Source organism: Cnephaeus nilssonii (assembly GCF_951640355.1).
Source record: "Cnephaeus nilssonii genome assembly, chromosome: 1".
NCBI lineage: Eukaryota > Metazoa > Chordata > Mammalia > Chiroptera > Vespertilionidae > Cnephaeus > Cnephaeus nilssonii.
The window spans coordinates 40496980-40513333 of record NC_137072.1 but is presented as its reverse complement, the minus strand read 5'-3'; the positions used below and the strand labels follow the sequence as shown (position 1 = coordinate 40513333).

General features: G+C 40.0%; 1 protein-coding gene across 2 annotated transcripts in view; it reads left to right on the top strand.

Annotated features, from left to right (window-relative positions):
• FAM241A (family with sequence similarity 241 member A) overlaps positions 1-15490 on the top strand; it is a 32544-nt gene extending 17054 nt beyond the window's left edge. Inside the window, exons 2-3 of one of the 2 annotated variants that reach the window (XR_013813349.1) lie at positions 9722-11849; positions 13299-15490. Coding sequence is in view for 1 of the 2 variants with exons in the window: in XM_079767428.1 (XP_079623554.1) it covers positions 9722-9967 (246 nt within the window). In the remaining variant the exon portion in view is untranslated. Of the gene's footprint in view, positions 1-9721 lie in introns of both variants that reach the window. The other variant, XM_079767428.1, reaches the window with a different exon arrangement.
• Positions 15491-16354: the final 864 nt, after the last annotated feature.

Here is a 16354-nt window from a genome sequence, read left to right as displayed (position 1 = left end):
GTAAAACAATTGATAATAAATATATGAAGAAAATTTAAAGAAAATGCCATATTTATTTCTTCATTATTCAGTATATGTGCATACATAGTTTAATCCTACCTAATAATAGACAAATATGCAAATTGACCATACCTCCGACACACCCACAAGCCACGCCCACCATCCAATCAGAGCGAGCATGCAAATTAACCCAAACCAAGATGGCTACAGCCACAGAGAGCAAGGTTTCCTAGGTAACAGAGGAAGCCAAGCTTTCCGCCTGCCCTTGCCAGACCTAAGCCTCCACTCAAGCTACAAAGTTTCAATTATAGAAGGTAAACAAATTCAAACAAATGGCGGCAGAATGGAGCTTGAGAGAGCAGGCCAGGGTTGCCGCCGGCAACAGGGGAAGCAAAGCTTTCCGCACACCCTGGCCGTGCCCACCCGCTTAAGGCTACAAAGTTTCAATTATAACCCCAACACAAATGGCTGCCTGCCTCGGAGGGAGCCCCAGGCTTGGCTCCGCTCCAGGCTACAAAGTTTCAATTGTAGAAGGAAAATAAATCCCAGATACCAGGGCCTCGCTTGGGTTGCCAGGGGTCATGGCCGGCCTGCAAATCACCACAGGCCCCTCTTCTCAGGCCGCCCCACACCCCAAGGGAACCCCCACCTGATCCGGGACGCCCTTTAGGGCAAACCAGCTGGCCCCCACCCCTGTACCAGGCCTCTATCCTATCTAATAAAAGAGTAATATGCAGATTGATCATCACTGCAACACACAATATAGCTGCCTCCATGTGGTCAAAGATCCTGCCCCATGTGGACACAAGATGGCCACCACAAGATGGCCAGCAGGAGAGGACAGTTGGGAGGCACCCAGCCTGCAAAGGAGGGCAGTTGAGAGGGACCAAGCCTGCAAGGGAGGGCAGTTGGAGGTGATCAACCCTGCAGGAGAGGGCAGTTAAGGGTGACCGGGCTGGCAGAGGAGGGAAGTTGGGGGCAAACAGGCTGGCAGCAGAGTGGTTAGGGGGTGATCAGGCTGGCAGGCAGAAGCAGTTAGGAGCAATCAGGAAGGCAGGCAGGCAAGCAGTTGGGAGCCAGCAGTCCTGGATTGTAAGAGGGATGTCCGACTGCCCGTTTAGGCCCGATCCCTGGGATCGGGCCTAAACGGGCAGTCGGACATCCCTTGAGGGGTCCCATACTGGAGAGGGTACAGGCTGGGCTGAGGGACAACCCCCTTCCGTGTATGAATTTCGTGCACCCGGCCTCTAGTAGTAATATAATGAAAAGGCTATAATGATTCAGCCATATTTGGATGATAATATTTTCCCTTTGGAGTTTAAATTATTAACTACTTGGAAATCAGTATTTGTATATTCTATCCTTGGCTACTAATTTTAGAATCCATTTGTGCTAACCATCTGGCCATATGCAGAAGATATTTTCTTTCTCCATTTGTATTATATTGAATATGAATTGCTTTAACAACTAATTATAGTCATTGTATTATAGACATTTTCTGTATTTATTATTCCTTATTTTTTGAATAGCATATACATATACCCTTGATAGCTTCTCATTCATGCATTGAAAAATGTTATTGAGGGGTAAGGGGTTTGGGGGAGGATGAAGAGAGTAAAGAGAGTCAAATATATCTGTGATGGAGGGAGACTAGACTTTGGGTGGTGAGCACATAATGCAATATGTAGATGATTATATAATTGTATACTTGAATCTTATGTATACTTGAAACAATGCCACCCCAATAAATTTAATTTATAAAAAAATTTATTGAGCTCCTACTGTTTTCCAGGCACTGCTCTAGGCAGCGGGGACACAAAGACACAAACAGAAACAGGCACAACACTGTACTAGGGAGAGAAAGAAACAGTGAATAAATGAGCAAAACATCCATGGGTTATTTTTTTGGGGAAAAAAAATAAAAGTAGGGAAGGTAGATAGGGAGTATGGGTATGGGGTAGGATTGTTATTTTAAACAAGGCAGTCATGAAAGGCTCGCTGAGCTGATACTTGCACAGGCCTAGAGGAAGTGAAAAGTACTTACTGGCCTGTGTTTCTCCTTTTGCTTTGACTCCCCAGGAAGGGAGAGCCAAATGTAAGGCTCAGTCTTAGTAATTGTGTTAACAACATATCTTTCCCCAGTCAAGTTTTTCAATTCTATCTCACCTATCCCCTCTTCCAGTTCTTTATTTTTTTATTACTATTTTATTTATTTGTTCCTACGCAAGGAAATTCAAATCCTTTGTGAAAAGATGAGAGGAAAAAATAAATTGAATTATGGACTTACTTCCATTAGCAAATTTCATTTTTATATTTCTTAAGGAGTATCTGTCATGTATCTCACCTCATAAGGAATTTGTTCAAATATATTGCTTTCTTTTTAATACCTGGTTCATTTCCTTTGCACTAAGGGATTTACAGGTTTGAAGAGCAGTTTATTGGAAAGAACTCAGAATTTATAGTCAGAAGATTCCTGAGTTCAAATCCTGGCTGGATGACTGATTTTGGGACATTGCTTCACCCCCAGAGTATAATAACATCTGCCTTACGGCGTTTTTGTGATGAGCAAATGCTTGGAATGTGTGTATTTAATAAGTTTATTTGAATAAATGGAATAGTATGGGGGATTTCACTTAAAAAATGGGGGGGATCAAATTTAAACTATAGGGGTATTTTTTCTAAGGAGATTAAATATATTTCACCAATAATGTTTTTCTTAGCCAGAGTGGGATTTAAAAAATTAAAGTCTAGCCCTGCGCATGTGGTTCAGGGGTTGAGCGTCGACCCATGAACCGGAGATCACGGTTCAATTCCTGGTTAGGGCAGGTGCCAGGTTGCAGGTTCAATCCCCAGTAGAGGATGTGCAGGAGGCAACTGATCCATGATTCTTTCTCATTGGTGTTTCTATTTCTCTCTCTCCCTCTCCCTTCCTCTCTGAAATCAATGAAAACATAAAAATTTATTAATTAAAAATTAAAGTCTTCAGCATATAAATCATAGAAACACTAATAAAATCTCCATCAGGAGAGACTATAAAGAAGAAAAGCTGGCCTACAGATAAGTCCCTGACGAGTTCCAACACAAACTCAGAGGGAAATGAGCTAGCAAAAGTTGAGCCAAAAGGACAAAGGCGATAAAGACATATAGCGTGACTAGCAGGCTTCTCGCTTGCACTTCTGGGTCATGCCATTCACGGAGGTAGGGGACCCTGAAGGAAGAGCAAGTGTAGGGCAAATGATTGAGTTTGGTACAGGGCATGTTGAGTTTGAGGTTCCTGTAAGACATCTCTGAGGAAATGCTGAATAGACAGTTGACCATACAAGTCTAGAAATCTGAAAGGTTTCCTGAGCTGAGAAGTAATGCTCAGGAAGATAAAACTATGAATCTTGTATAAAAGTACAGATGATTTTTACTAGTAAGGGAGTGTGCAGCCATGCTTTAATATAGTGATTCATACTGGTATCTTTTCCTATATATTAAGCAACTCAGGGAGTATGGATTATTTATTTTGCATGCCCCAGAGCACTTACCTTGCTCATGGTATGCATTCAATTATTATTTATTGAATTGAACTAAGTTAACTAAAGGGTTTACTTTGCAAGCCAGACTGTTCTGTGAGTCAAGAACTGTGAATTCTTAGAGTTGGAGTTTTCAGTAATCAAGGATCAGTGGTTCTCTGAGAGGACGCGACACATACTAAGAACCAGAGGGTGGTTTCCTGGAAGTAAACAGCTGCCAGTCTGGTAAACCAGTCAGGACCGAGCAGGCTTGCCACGGGTAGTGCACAACACATCTTGGATAAAATGCAGGTGCAAACATGCTGAGAGGAGAGAATAATGTAACTACAGACTATTACAATAGGCAGAAAACTTGTAGTCATTTTCACTGTATCACCATTCACCTAAAATTAAAAAAAAAATAATATACTTCATTATAAAACAAGGTGGCTTTATATAGATAAGACTGTTTTTCAAAGAATTTTTCCATAAGAAATATCATAAACCTACATACTCTCTTTATCTACAAGACTAAATTCCTATAGATTATTTAGTGTCATATGAAAACCAATTAAACTTTCCCCCCACTTTGTCCAAATGGTTGATTGATAATTTAATAGGCATTTTATTTTATAAGAACTGCACCATAGTGGTTATTTCAGAACTGCAAAGAAAATAATTAGCCAAGTCACTAGATTTAACAAAAAGTGCAGTATAAAAAACAAGAAGTTGTTATTATGTAGAACACAACAGACAGCTCCCAAACATTGTTATATGAGTGGCATTTTTATAGCTGTTTGACATATTGTCAGATTCTTAAGTATGGTTAACTTTGCTCTGAGACAAAATTTCCAATATAGATCTTAAAGGCAACATAATTCTAACAAGGATGGCTCATATATTTGCAGAGTTCTATTAAACATACCAGTCATGTTAATCTTTAACTCTTCAAATATGATAGGGAAAAGATATATAATAGCACCAGAGGCCCGGTGCACGAAATTCATGCACGGGGGAGGGGTCCCCTCAGCCCAGCCTGCACCCTCTCACAATCCTGGACTGCTGGCTCCTAATTGCTCACCTGCCTGCCTGCCTGCCTGCCTGATCGCCCCTCACTGCCTCTGCGTGCCGGCCTGATCGCCCCTAACTGCCCCCCCCCCCGCTGGCCTGGTCACCCCTAACTTCCCCCCTGCTGCCGGCCAGGTTGCCCCCAACTGCCCCCTCACTGCCAGCCTGGTTGCTCCTAACTGCCCCCCCCCCCCGCTGGCCTGGTTGCCCCCAACTACCCTCCTCTGCCGGCCCAGTCACCCCTCATTGCCCCCCCCCCCCAGCCAGCCCAATCACCCCCAACTGCCACCCCTGCCGGCCTGGTTGCCCCCAACTGCACCCCCCCCACTGACCTGGTCGCCCCCAACTGCCCCCCACCGGCCTGGTTGCCCCCAAATGCCCCACCCCCCCCACCAGCCTGGTCGTCCCCAACTGTCCCCCCTGCCAGCCTGGTCGCCCCACGCAGCCTGCTTGTTCAGTGGTTTGGTCATCCCTCACTAACCCCCCTGCCGGCCTGGTCGCCCCACGCAGCCTGCTTGTTCAGTCATTTGATCATCCCTGGGGCCGGCCCTGGGTGGCTGGGCAGCCACCATCTGAGGCTTGCCTGCGCCTTGGGCTGGCCCTGGGCGGCTGGGGGGCTGAGGGGACTGGGAGACTCCGGAGGCAGGCAGGGCTGAGGGGACTGGGTGCCACCATCTTGTGGTTGTGGGCACTGCCATCTTTGAGGGCGTGACAGTCAATTAGCATATTCCCTCCTTATTGGCTGTGGGCACCGCCATCTTTGTGAGGGAGTTAGGGTCAATTAGCATATTCCCTCTTTATTAGATAGGATAAGCAAACTTATGCTATTTTCAAATTTTCATAAAGCTATATAGCATTAGCCTAGATCAGCAATTTTCAACCAGTGTGGTATTGTATGTTTTAAAAATTCTTGCTGCACACCAGTTGAAAATCACTGGCCCAGATACATACTTAAAACTTCTATTCTAAAATCTGACTTAAAATAAAAATATTCACAAAGTCATAAATGTTGGGGTGACTTTCAATAGATTATGGTGAAAAAAACCATAACAGCAGCATCAGTGATAGACCTAGTGCTTTTAAGAATCAGTCATCTATTTAGTGCTTCAGATTCTGACTAGTGCCTCTGATTTTGTAATAATTTTGCCTTTCTTTGTCTTAAGAGGAAGTGTGCCTGATAGACAAGTGTTCCAGTTCTAATCAGGATTTCTATTTTGCTTCTTTTGCTTTAGGAATGAAAAGGTGTGTTACAGTATAAAATCCATTTTTGTACTTAGATGTATGGGTGGAAGCATTTGGGATTATGATTCATTGTTAACCTTAAAAGGAAATAGCAATACCTCTAGGAGGGAGAAGATAAAAATGTGACAAAGATTTGGAGCAATAAATATGAGGAATTGGATGGACAGTTATCAAGAGGTGACTGAAAGGATTGATAACATGGAGGAAGTACTAAGAACACCAGGATAATGCATCTGAGCACAATTTTTAGCCCAGTAGAAGAAAGAGGGAAATTGGAGGCCACTGTAAGTCAGGGAGTCGGGGAGATCATATAGCTATGAAGTCATAGTGAAAATGGTAGACTGTGAGCTCTAAACTGCAAGGAGAAAATGAAAGCCCAAAGGGCTAAATATATAAGTAATCAGAAATTTTTAAAATATAAAACTACTTCTTTCTTAATATATATTCCATGCATTTGTTTATTACAGAATGAAACTCTCTTGTTGGTGTTTTGCAAATGTGAAACTCCTGCCCTTTTAAATGAAAGTAACAAGATCTTTTTCAAGAAATGTCTTTCTTTTGAGAGGTTGAGTGAGATGGTAGAGTGGATTAAGTTCCAGTATTTTTTTGGGAGAAGACTTTTCAGTCTAAAAGCCCTCTGAAACTGATTGAAATTTTTCTGTCCTTGTTCTTCCTCCTTAATGTTTGTCTCTCCATAATCATAGTCAATCAGAAAATATTTATAAAAGCAACCTTTCCATGATCACTGGAGCACATTCTATAGTCATGTACCACATATCAACGTCTCAGTCAATGAGAGACCACATATATAATAGTGGTCCCATCCTATATAATAAAAGCCTAGCCGAAACCGGTTTGGCTCAGTGGATAGAGCGTCGGCCTGCGGACTGAAAGGTCCCAGGTTCGATTCCGGTCAAGGGCATGTACCTTGGTTGCGGGCACATCCCCAGTAGGGGGTGTGCAAGAGGCAGCTGATCGATGTTTCTCTCTCATCCATGTTTCTAACTCTCTATCCCTCTCACTTCCTCTCTGTGAAAAATCAATAAAATATATTTTTTTAAAAAAAGCCTAGGTGGCATCATGCGACATCAATCACAAGATGGCTGCCGCCACTTCGTCACAAGATGGCCACCCACGTCATCACAAGATGTCCGCCCCACGTCATCACAAAATGGCTGGCAGGGGAGGGCAGTGTGGACAATCAGGCTGGCAGGGGAGGGCAGTTGGAGGCGAACAGGCCAGCAGGGGAGGGCAGTTGGGGGCGAACAGGCCGGCAGGGGAGTGCAGTTGGGGGTGAGATCAGGCTGGCAGGGGAGGGCAGTTGGGGGTGAGATCAGGCCGGCAGGGGAGGGCAGTTGGGGGTGACCAGGCCAGCAGGGGAGGGCAGTTGGGGGGAGACCAGGCTGACAGGGGAGGGCAGTTAGGGGTGACCAGGCCTGCAGGGGAGGGAAGTTGGGGGCTAGATCAGGCCAGCAGGGGAGGACAGTTGGGGGGCAATCAGGCCGGCAGGGGGGGCAGTTGAGGGGCACCCAGGCCAGCAGGAGGGCATTTAGGGGCCGATCAGGCAGGCAGGCAGGAGAGCAGTTAGGAGTCAGCGGTCCTGGATTGTGAGAGGGATGTCCGAGGGGTCCCTGATTGGAGAGGGTGCAGGCCGGGCTAAGGGACACCCTGACCCTGTGCATGAATTTTGTGCGCCAGGTCTCTGGTAGGATTATAATGGAGCTGAAAATTCCTATTGTGTACTTGCATCATAGCCATAACAATGTAGTGGTGCAATGCTGGTGTAAATATACTTACTGCGTTGCCAGTTGTATAAAAGTATAGCACATACAATTATATATAGTATATAATACTTGATAATGATAAAAAACTTATATTACAGGTTTATGTACTTACTAGAGGCCTGGTGCACAAAATTCATGCACGGGGGGAGGGGGTGTCCCTCAACCCAGCCTGCACCCTCTCCAACCTGGGATCCCTCTCACAGTCCAGGACTGCTGGCTCCCAACCGCTCACCTGTCTGATTGCCCCTAATTGCTTTTGCCTGCCAGATCACCCCCTAACTACTCCCCTGACAGCCTGATCGACGCCTAACTGCTCCCCTGCCGGCCCGATTGCCCCTAACTGCCCTCCCCTGCTGGCCTGGTCACCCCCAACTGCCCTCCCCTGCCGACCTGGTCACCCCCAACTGCCCTCCCCTGCCGACCTGGTCACCCCTAACTGCCCTCCCCTGCCGGCCTGGTCACCCCCAACTGCCCTCCCCTGCAGGGCTAGTCCCCCCCAACTGTCCTCCCCTGCAGGCCTGGTTCCCCCCCAACTGCCCTCCCATGCTGGCCACCTTGTGGTGGCCATCTTTTTTCCACATGGGGGCGGCCATCTTTGACCACATGGGGGCAGCCATCTTGTGTGTTGGAGTGATGGTCAATTTGCATATTACCTCTTTATTATATAGGAGGATTATACTATATATTTTTTATCATTTAGAGTGTATTCTTTATACTCATAAAAAAAAAATAATATGCCTGTGTTACACCGGCAGCAGCCTCATATATCTAGTGTTTGCTATATCTCTTGCATGCATCATTTTCTCTCGTGCTTGATATAATCTCATGTTGTTTTATTCATCATGGGTCCTAATCCTACAAAATCCACTGCTAATGTTGCCAGTAAGAAGCAATGTCCAGTGATTGACCTGGAAACAAAGTTAAAAGTGATTATAGACTACGATAGTAGAAAATCCGTGATGGTTATTGCTCACAAGTCAGGCATGTTTCTTTCACCACAACTGTGATCTTAAAGAACAAGAACTAAGTGGCTTAAGCTGTTAAAGTATCAGCTTCTTTGAAGACAAGGAGACTAACAAAAAGTCAAGCAGAGAGAAACTTCTAATGACATGGATTGAAGGGCAAACATAGAAGCTATCCCACTCAGTCCTGTGGCAATCACAGCCAAAGCAAAAAGTTTGTGGTGTTGAAAGAAAGGGCTGGATCCTACTACAATGTTGAATTTTTACTAGCTCTGGGTGATTTAAACAATTCAAGAATCATTATTCATTGCATAATGTGAAAGTGGTAAATCTGCAAGTGTCGATAAGAAGGCAGCTGGATAATTTTTGGGTATCAGAATTTTTCTCTTGTCATGTATAATTGGGTACAAATGAACATTTTCTGGGGAACGGACTTGACTTCTAGGTGAACTTTTGGGCTTATTGTACAAAATTATTTCAATTTGTAAACTATGTATTTCTTTCTATGAGATTAATAAGAGGCATTTAAGACATTTGTAGAATTTAGACAGAGCCTATGCTGAAGTCTCCTTAGCTGAGGCAAAGGCCGAAAGATCATAGCAGTAATGACTAAGGATTGCTCAATAGTAGCAGCAAGACATGCTCCAATCATCTGAGGCTAAGATCATTAAAGTATCAGTGTCAAAGGAAGACACTAAAAAAAAAGCTTACTTACAAATCCAGGCCCCTGCCTCAAAAAAGAAGATTGCTGGGAAAGGGTTATTCTGAAATCATGGCCACTGATAAGAGCAGTACAAACATGGCTCTTCATGTAAGCAGCTAGCTGTCTTTGTGCAATTCCAGGAAATTAGAGAATGAATGGAAATTAATCAGGTCCTTCCTTCATCTTGTGAATCAGTGTTCTGGTAGTTGAAGGTCCAGTCAACGCTGATTTTCACAGAAAATAAATCAGTGCTTTCCACATTCTTGGAAGGTGAGCACAGACACAGTTCTATATGTCAATCAAAAGGAACATTCCAAGTATTTATTGAATGATTATCAGAAGTATAATTCTTACTTCCAGTACTTTGGAAGATAAAGAAGAATTATGAGGTAGCCTTTATTCTTAAAAACCTTCACCTATTTCTCATTTTCATGTTTGTTTTGTTTTGTCTGACTGTCTTTAAAGGATTGTGAAGAATCACAGAACCACGCTGGCGATCCTGTTGGAGATGACTACAAAAAGATGGGAACACTTTTTGGTGAGCTGAACAAAAACCTCATCAACATGGGCTTTACGAGGATGTACCTTGGAGAACGGATTGTGGAACCAGTGATCATCATTTTCTTTTGGGTTATGCTGTGGTTCCTTGGCCTACAAGCCTTTGGACTAGTTGCTGTTCTTTGCCTTGTCATTATTTATGTACAACATTAAAATATGGCTGAATGAGCTGTTGATTGACATTTGGTAGCCATATATATATATAATTAGTGAAGTTATATATTTCACTACATGAAAGCCAAAAAGCTTGCCTTGTTTCAAATTGTGTGCTGTTTTATAATATAATTATAAGTGGATATTGTTTAAAATAAAACTCAACTCTTGATTATAACAGGGTTCAATATACATCTTGTAGCTTATTCAAAATTCTTGTGTTAATACTATAATCTGTGCCCATTTTTAAATATCCCTATTCCCATGCCAAATCTTAAATAACACCACCAAGTGAGCAGGGAAAATAACAGGATATGCAGTTCAAATTGGGCAATATAAGTCTTATAAAGAGCTCCAGTAAAATGTTTTAGAAGAAAAATGATGAAACAATACGCTAAAAATAAGTTGTACTTGGGGAATTTCTCCCCACCCACTCCCACCAAATAACCCCATATTATTTGGGAAATAATTTGGACTTTTATTGTCCCTGCTCAGCCCAAACCATTGTATATGATAATTACTATACACTACCTTAATGTTTTGATGAAAATCAGTAAAGTTAGCACATCTTCTACAGATTGACAATAGTATATTTATTATTGCTTGGGAAACTTCCCAAGTTAAATATAACTTTTTTATAATGAAACATGTGGGCCTGGAATCACTTCAGTATATCATTTGGAGTTTTAGATCATTTTGGTGCTAATTACTTTTTGTGAGATTTTAAAGTCTCATAAGCCAGATCCATAGTTATTGTACCCCATAGTAATGCTATATTTTCTTGTACCTAACAAGTTGTATATTTTTTCCTAGAGAGAGACATTTGCAGTGTTGTTTTTCAAAATTTATATTTATAGTTCTTTTATAAAAATTATTCTAAGACTTTAAAAATCAATTTATCTTGTAATGAATTACTTTTTTCCCCCAAAATTTGATTTGTATTATAGCTGAAATACTTAACTATTGTTTTGAGGGGGGGAGGTCAGTTCATTTCTTTGATATATGTATTGGAAATTACAGTATTACAGAATAAAAAACAAATGCTTAAATGGAATTTAACAGCCAATTGTAATAATATTCCTCTAAGGCTAAAGTAGAATTATTAATGTGTCTTCATTCAGCACTTTGGGATTTTATATTGAAATAAGCATTTCTTTAAATACACTTTGAAAATGGAAAATGGCTTAGTGACATTTTGGATTTTTGTCAGAGAACCTAAAATTTTTACACTTTTGTCTCAAAGATTTTCTATATATACAAAGGAGAGGTAGTTAAGATGATTATCTAAAAATTCAAGTTAAATAAGAGAAAAATGGAACATTGGGTCATTTTTACCTTTGGCAGGGCAATAACTAAAGCATGTAAAGTATTTACTAGTCCACTTGGTGAAGTTTTTGCCCAATCCTGTTTTTTAAATTTACTCTATAAGTTCTCGGTGTTTTCTATTCTAAAGCAGAAAATTAATGAAAAATATTCAAGTTAGATTTCTAAAATCAGATAATCCTGAACAAAAATACCAGTCATAGGGTACTAAAACATATTGTACATTTGTATAAATATAGGCCTTTTAAAGTTTGACTTTGAAAAAAGACTTTATACTATACCATTGTGTTTTTATTGGGCTTGCAGTATTTTTATGGTCACTTTTATAAACTCGGCAAACTGTAAGTTATTTGAAAAGCTGTCTTCATTTGTGCACAGTGGAATTGTGAAGTTTTTAATGGAAGCCATGAGATTTTTTATACCTGCATTAAATATTAAAAAATGCGTTCTTCTCTATGCTACCAGGAATTTTAATTTCCCTTTGGAATGTGAAAAAGACATAGTATGCATAATGACAGCTCTGGTTCCACCAGTGCATGATGTTGAAAGTATTTTAAAAGTAAGTTTTAATAGTAATTATTCAGTATACTAACAATACTGTTTCTGCACAATGTGTTAATAGTGTATATACTAAATTATATAAAGAAATTAGATATTTTGCTGCTATTCTTTCTGCATATATTATTCATTACATCAGTATACCATCAAAGTGTTTGCTTTGATAGGAAAAAGGCAAACTTTGCTTATTTGATGGAAATAAATATTTTATTTTATGAAATATATTAGAATGCAAACTATTCTGATACCCCAAAATGAAAAGAAACCAGTCATTTCTTTGGTTCATAGTATAAAGAAGTAGATTGAAAATGATTCTCAATAGTTTCTATTTCATATACAAATCAATTTTAGAAACTTATCACTTATAAAAATATATATAAGTTGACAAATGCTAAGTTATTGATACATTACTCATACCACCAGCTTTCAATTCAAAGGCAAAAGATCTACAAATAAACTGAATATAGGTGAATGAATCAATTTTCAATAGAATAAAAATTCAGTATTAGAATTTATTCCTCTCATATCTTAAACTGTTACTAGATTACAGTTACTAGTTAATACAGATTTTGTAATCAAAGAAAACACGATAATTTCAAGAGAAACATCAGAAGTGCTTTATTCAAAGTATTGTCCATCGCTAGCTACACATTTCCCCCATCTTTCAGGTAATTTGTGGATACCGTCCCAATAGAACTTTTCTTGTTTTGAGGCAAACCATTCAGAGACCCAATTTTCCACTTCTTCGTATGTTTTGAAGTGCTGCTCAAAAAGTGGGTGTGCCATCAATCGGAACAAGTGGTAATCTGAAGGAGCAAGGTCTGGTGAATACAGCGGGTGGTTAATACTTCCCAGGCAAGATCTTTTAACGTGTCTTCAACTGGTTTTGAAGTGTGTGATGGTGCATCAACATGAAGCAAAATTACTTTGCCGTGTCTTCTGGCACATTCTGGTCATTTCACGATCAAAGCGTGGTTCAAATTGATTAGTTGTTGTCGGTAGCGATCAGTATTAACAGTTTCACCTGGTTTTGGAAGCTCATAATACACCCACACCTTCCTGATCCCACCAAACACAGAGCATTGTCTTCTTTCCAAAGCGATTTGGCCTTGCAGTTGATGTTGATGGTTGATCTGGATCCACCCATGATTTTGTGCATTTGGGATTCTCAGAATAAATCCACTTTTCATCACCAGTCACAATTTGATGCAAAAAAGACTTTCTTTTGTGCCATTGAAGCAACATTTTACTGATGACTTTGGTTTTCCATTTGTCTTTTATTCAATTGATGTGGCACCCATTTTCCTTCCTTTAAAATCTTTCTCATTGCTTGAAAACAATCGGAAATGGTTTGCTGAGCAACGTTTAATCTTTCTGCAAGTTGTTTTTGAGTTTGACATGCATCTTCATCCAATAATGCTTGTAATTGTTGGTCTTCAAACTTTTTCAGTTGACCTGGACGTTCTTTGTCTTTCACATCAAAATCATCACTTTTAAAGCATTTAAACCAGCGTTCACAAGTATCTTGAGATGGAGCATGTTCACCATAAGCTTCCCGAAGTATACGATAACTTTTTCTTCAAAATAAAGTAATGAATTAAAACTTCCCGTAAATGCTCTTTTTTTGACACGAAATTCAACATTTTTAAGTGTAAAAATATCTATGATGTTAACACCTTCAGAAAATTTGACATACGAAGTTTTGAAGCTTATCAATACAACAAAATAGCATACATATCAAATCGCATTTATATCAACATATGTGTAACTCCATCTATTGAAAAAAAATCCGCATTATTAACTGGTACACCTAGAATATACAAGGTAATTTCCCATTCCTGGCCACCAGTCAGATCATTCTTGGTCCAGTAATGTGCTGGAGCTAGCTCACACTGGCTTGCAAAAGCAACTGTGTACATTTCCCCCTACTCTGATTTCAGTGACATTGATTGCCGGTGGTGGTGGTGGTGGTGTTTATACTTTAAAAATTGGCAAACACAACAAATCAGGGCTCTTTTTTCCTGGCTAGCCAATTGTTAAACATATATCCGCACACCAGTGATTAGCCACTCTGGAGGCCACATTCCTATTTCTACTCCCACAGATATAAAAGGAAGTATATTGAGGCAAATCCCCCTGGGCCCATCCAAAAATGTATTTGGATCTTTTCCATGTGGAAATTATGGACCAGGGTCATCTCTTGACAGACATATTTCTGTTTACTCAGATGTTTTGATCAGAGAAAATCTCTCCTAGCTGTCACTGAGCTGCAAATCCATTAAAGATACTCGGAAACTAAGAAACAGTCACAGAACTGACGGAGGGCAAATTGCAGCATGAGTAAAGGTTTGTTGTAGAGTAGAAGGTTCAGCATAGCCAAAGCTAGGTATTGAGCAACCAAGGGATGTTTGTTTGGCTTGTAGATTAATTTTAAATGTTTTCATTGCCAAGTTATGGCTTTGCAAGGTAAAAGGAGGGGAAAAATCAAATAAGACTTTCATAGCTGTTAATACTTCTGGTAATAGAATTGGCCAAGGAGAATATAAAATAATGTACAAATTATGGCTTCAAAAGTATTGCTGCACTGAGAGCTCCTATTTCTCTCCTTAGCTTTGGCGTTCCTTAGGGTTTCTTCCAACAGCCTGTTCTCTCATCACTCTACACATTGCCTTAGACAACATCACCGCTCACATGGCTTTAGTTACCATTTCTTACTGATAACTCTCCAGTGTGCATCTCCAGTAGAGAGCACTGCACAGAGTATCAGATCTAAACATTCTCTTGCTTGCCCAACATTTGTACTTGCTTTTCCCTTAGTACCTCAAATTCATTTTTTCAAAAAAGGAACTTAGCATCCTTCTCCTAAAGCCTTTCTTCTTTCTGTTTCCAACCTCAGCAAATGACAGAATCCCCTCCCACCCTGCCCATATATAAAATCAGTCACCAAGTCCTGCCTATTTTACTTCCTAAAATGGTACTCTCTTCACTTCTCTTCATTCCCACTATACCATCATCATCATATCATCTAGATTGCTATCTCAGAATTCTCAATGGTCTCTCTGCCTTCATTTTTTCAGTTTATAGTCAGAATAATCTTTCAAACAATAACTTTGATCTCCATGGCCTAAATCTTTTCAGTGGCTTCCTTTTGCCGTATGATAAAGTCCTTACTCCTTAATATGTTTTACAAGGCCCTTCGTGAACTGGTTCTTTCATACTTCCTCTCCTTCTGTTACCACCCTCCCTTTCCAAGACTCAGCAATACTGAATTTATTTTTCAGTTCCATGAGAGAGAAGTGCTTTCTCTCTCAGAATTCTGTACATGCTTTACCTGTATAGAATTTTAACCGCTCCCCAGCAATAGGTCCACAGCTTTAATGTCTCCACAAGACATCATGTCCTGCAGGAGAATGACTCCTTCAGATCCAGAGAGCCCTGTACTTCCCCATCAGCATTTGTCATCCTATGTTGCAGTAGCTTATGTGGCAGCTTCTTCTATTAGACAGTCAGCTTTACAAGGACAGAAAGCATGTCTGTCTTGTTCATAATGGCATTGCCTAACACAATGCCTAGCATAGAATATGTGTTCAAATTATCTGTCAAGTGAACAAATCAACTTCATGTATTCTTGCTCTCTCTATAGTGCATCAACAAAGAAGATCTAGAGCTGGTTGTAGAGTTCTTTGACTCCAAAAATATATATATTGTGCATAAAGAAAATGAATAAATGCATATGTTACCATTTATAATGTTTATTCATTTTGATGGAAGAATATTTCTGTTATTTGCATGTATTCATATATGCATATATGCTACTTGACACATATTTTTTAGGAGAAAATGTATTCTCTTTTGAAAAATTTTTTCTAATTTTCCAATTACATTTAATGTACAATATTGTATTAGTTTCAGGTGTTCAAAATAGGGATTAGACATTTACATACCGTATTTTCCGGCATATAAGACGACTGGGCGTATAGAAGATTTTCCTGGGTTATAAAGTCGTCTTATACGCCAGAAAATACGGTACTTATGGAGTGATCACCTTGATAATCTGGTACCCATTTGGCACCATACATAGTTATTACAATATAATCGACTTTATATCCCCGTGACTGTTTTTATAGCTGCTAGTTTGTGCTTCTTAATCCCTTCTCCTTGATAAAATGTATTTTCAATGTTGTACTTGATGGAATCACTATTTCTCCAGAAAGGATCATTTAGAATTCTTATGGTCACTGATGCTACCTAAGTTTCATATTTTTCCAGTATTTTTAATAGACCTTTATCTACTAAATTTGAATATTTTAAAAAACTTAGAAGTTGTGAGCAAGAATTCTCAAGTAAGTTTGCTATTTTAGTATCCAGAATAAACTCACTACTACAATATGTTAGTAGCCCAGATAATATATGCTAAATAACATGTTCATAAAGTACTTTGTTATTCTAATAAATAATATTCTTTCAGAACTCTGCATTCTGAGTCTCTCTTCTGACTGCATATAT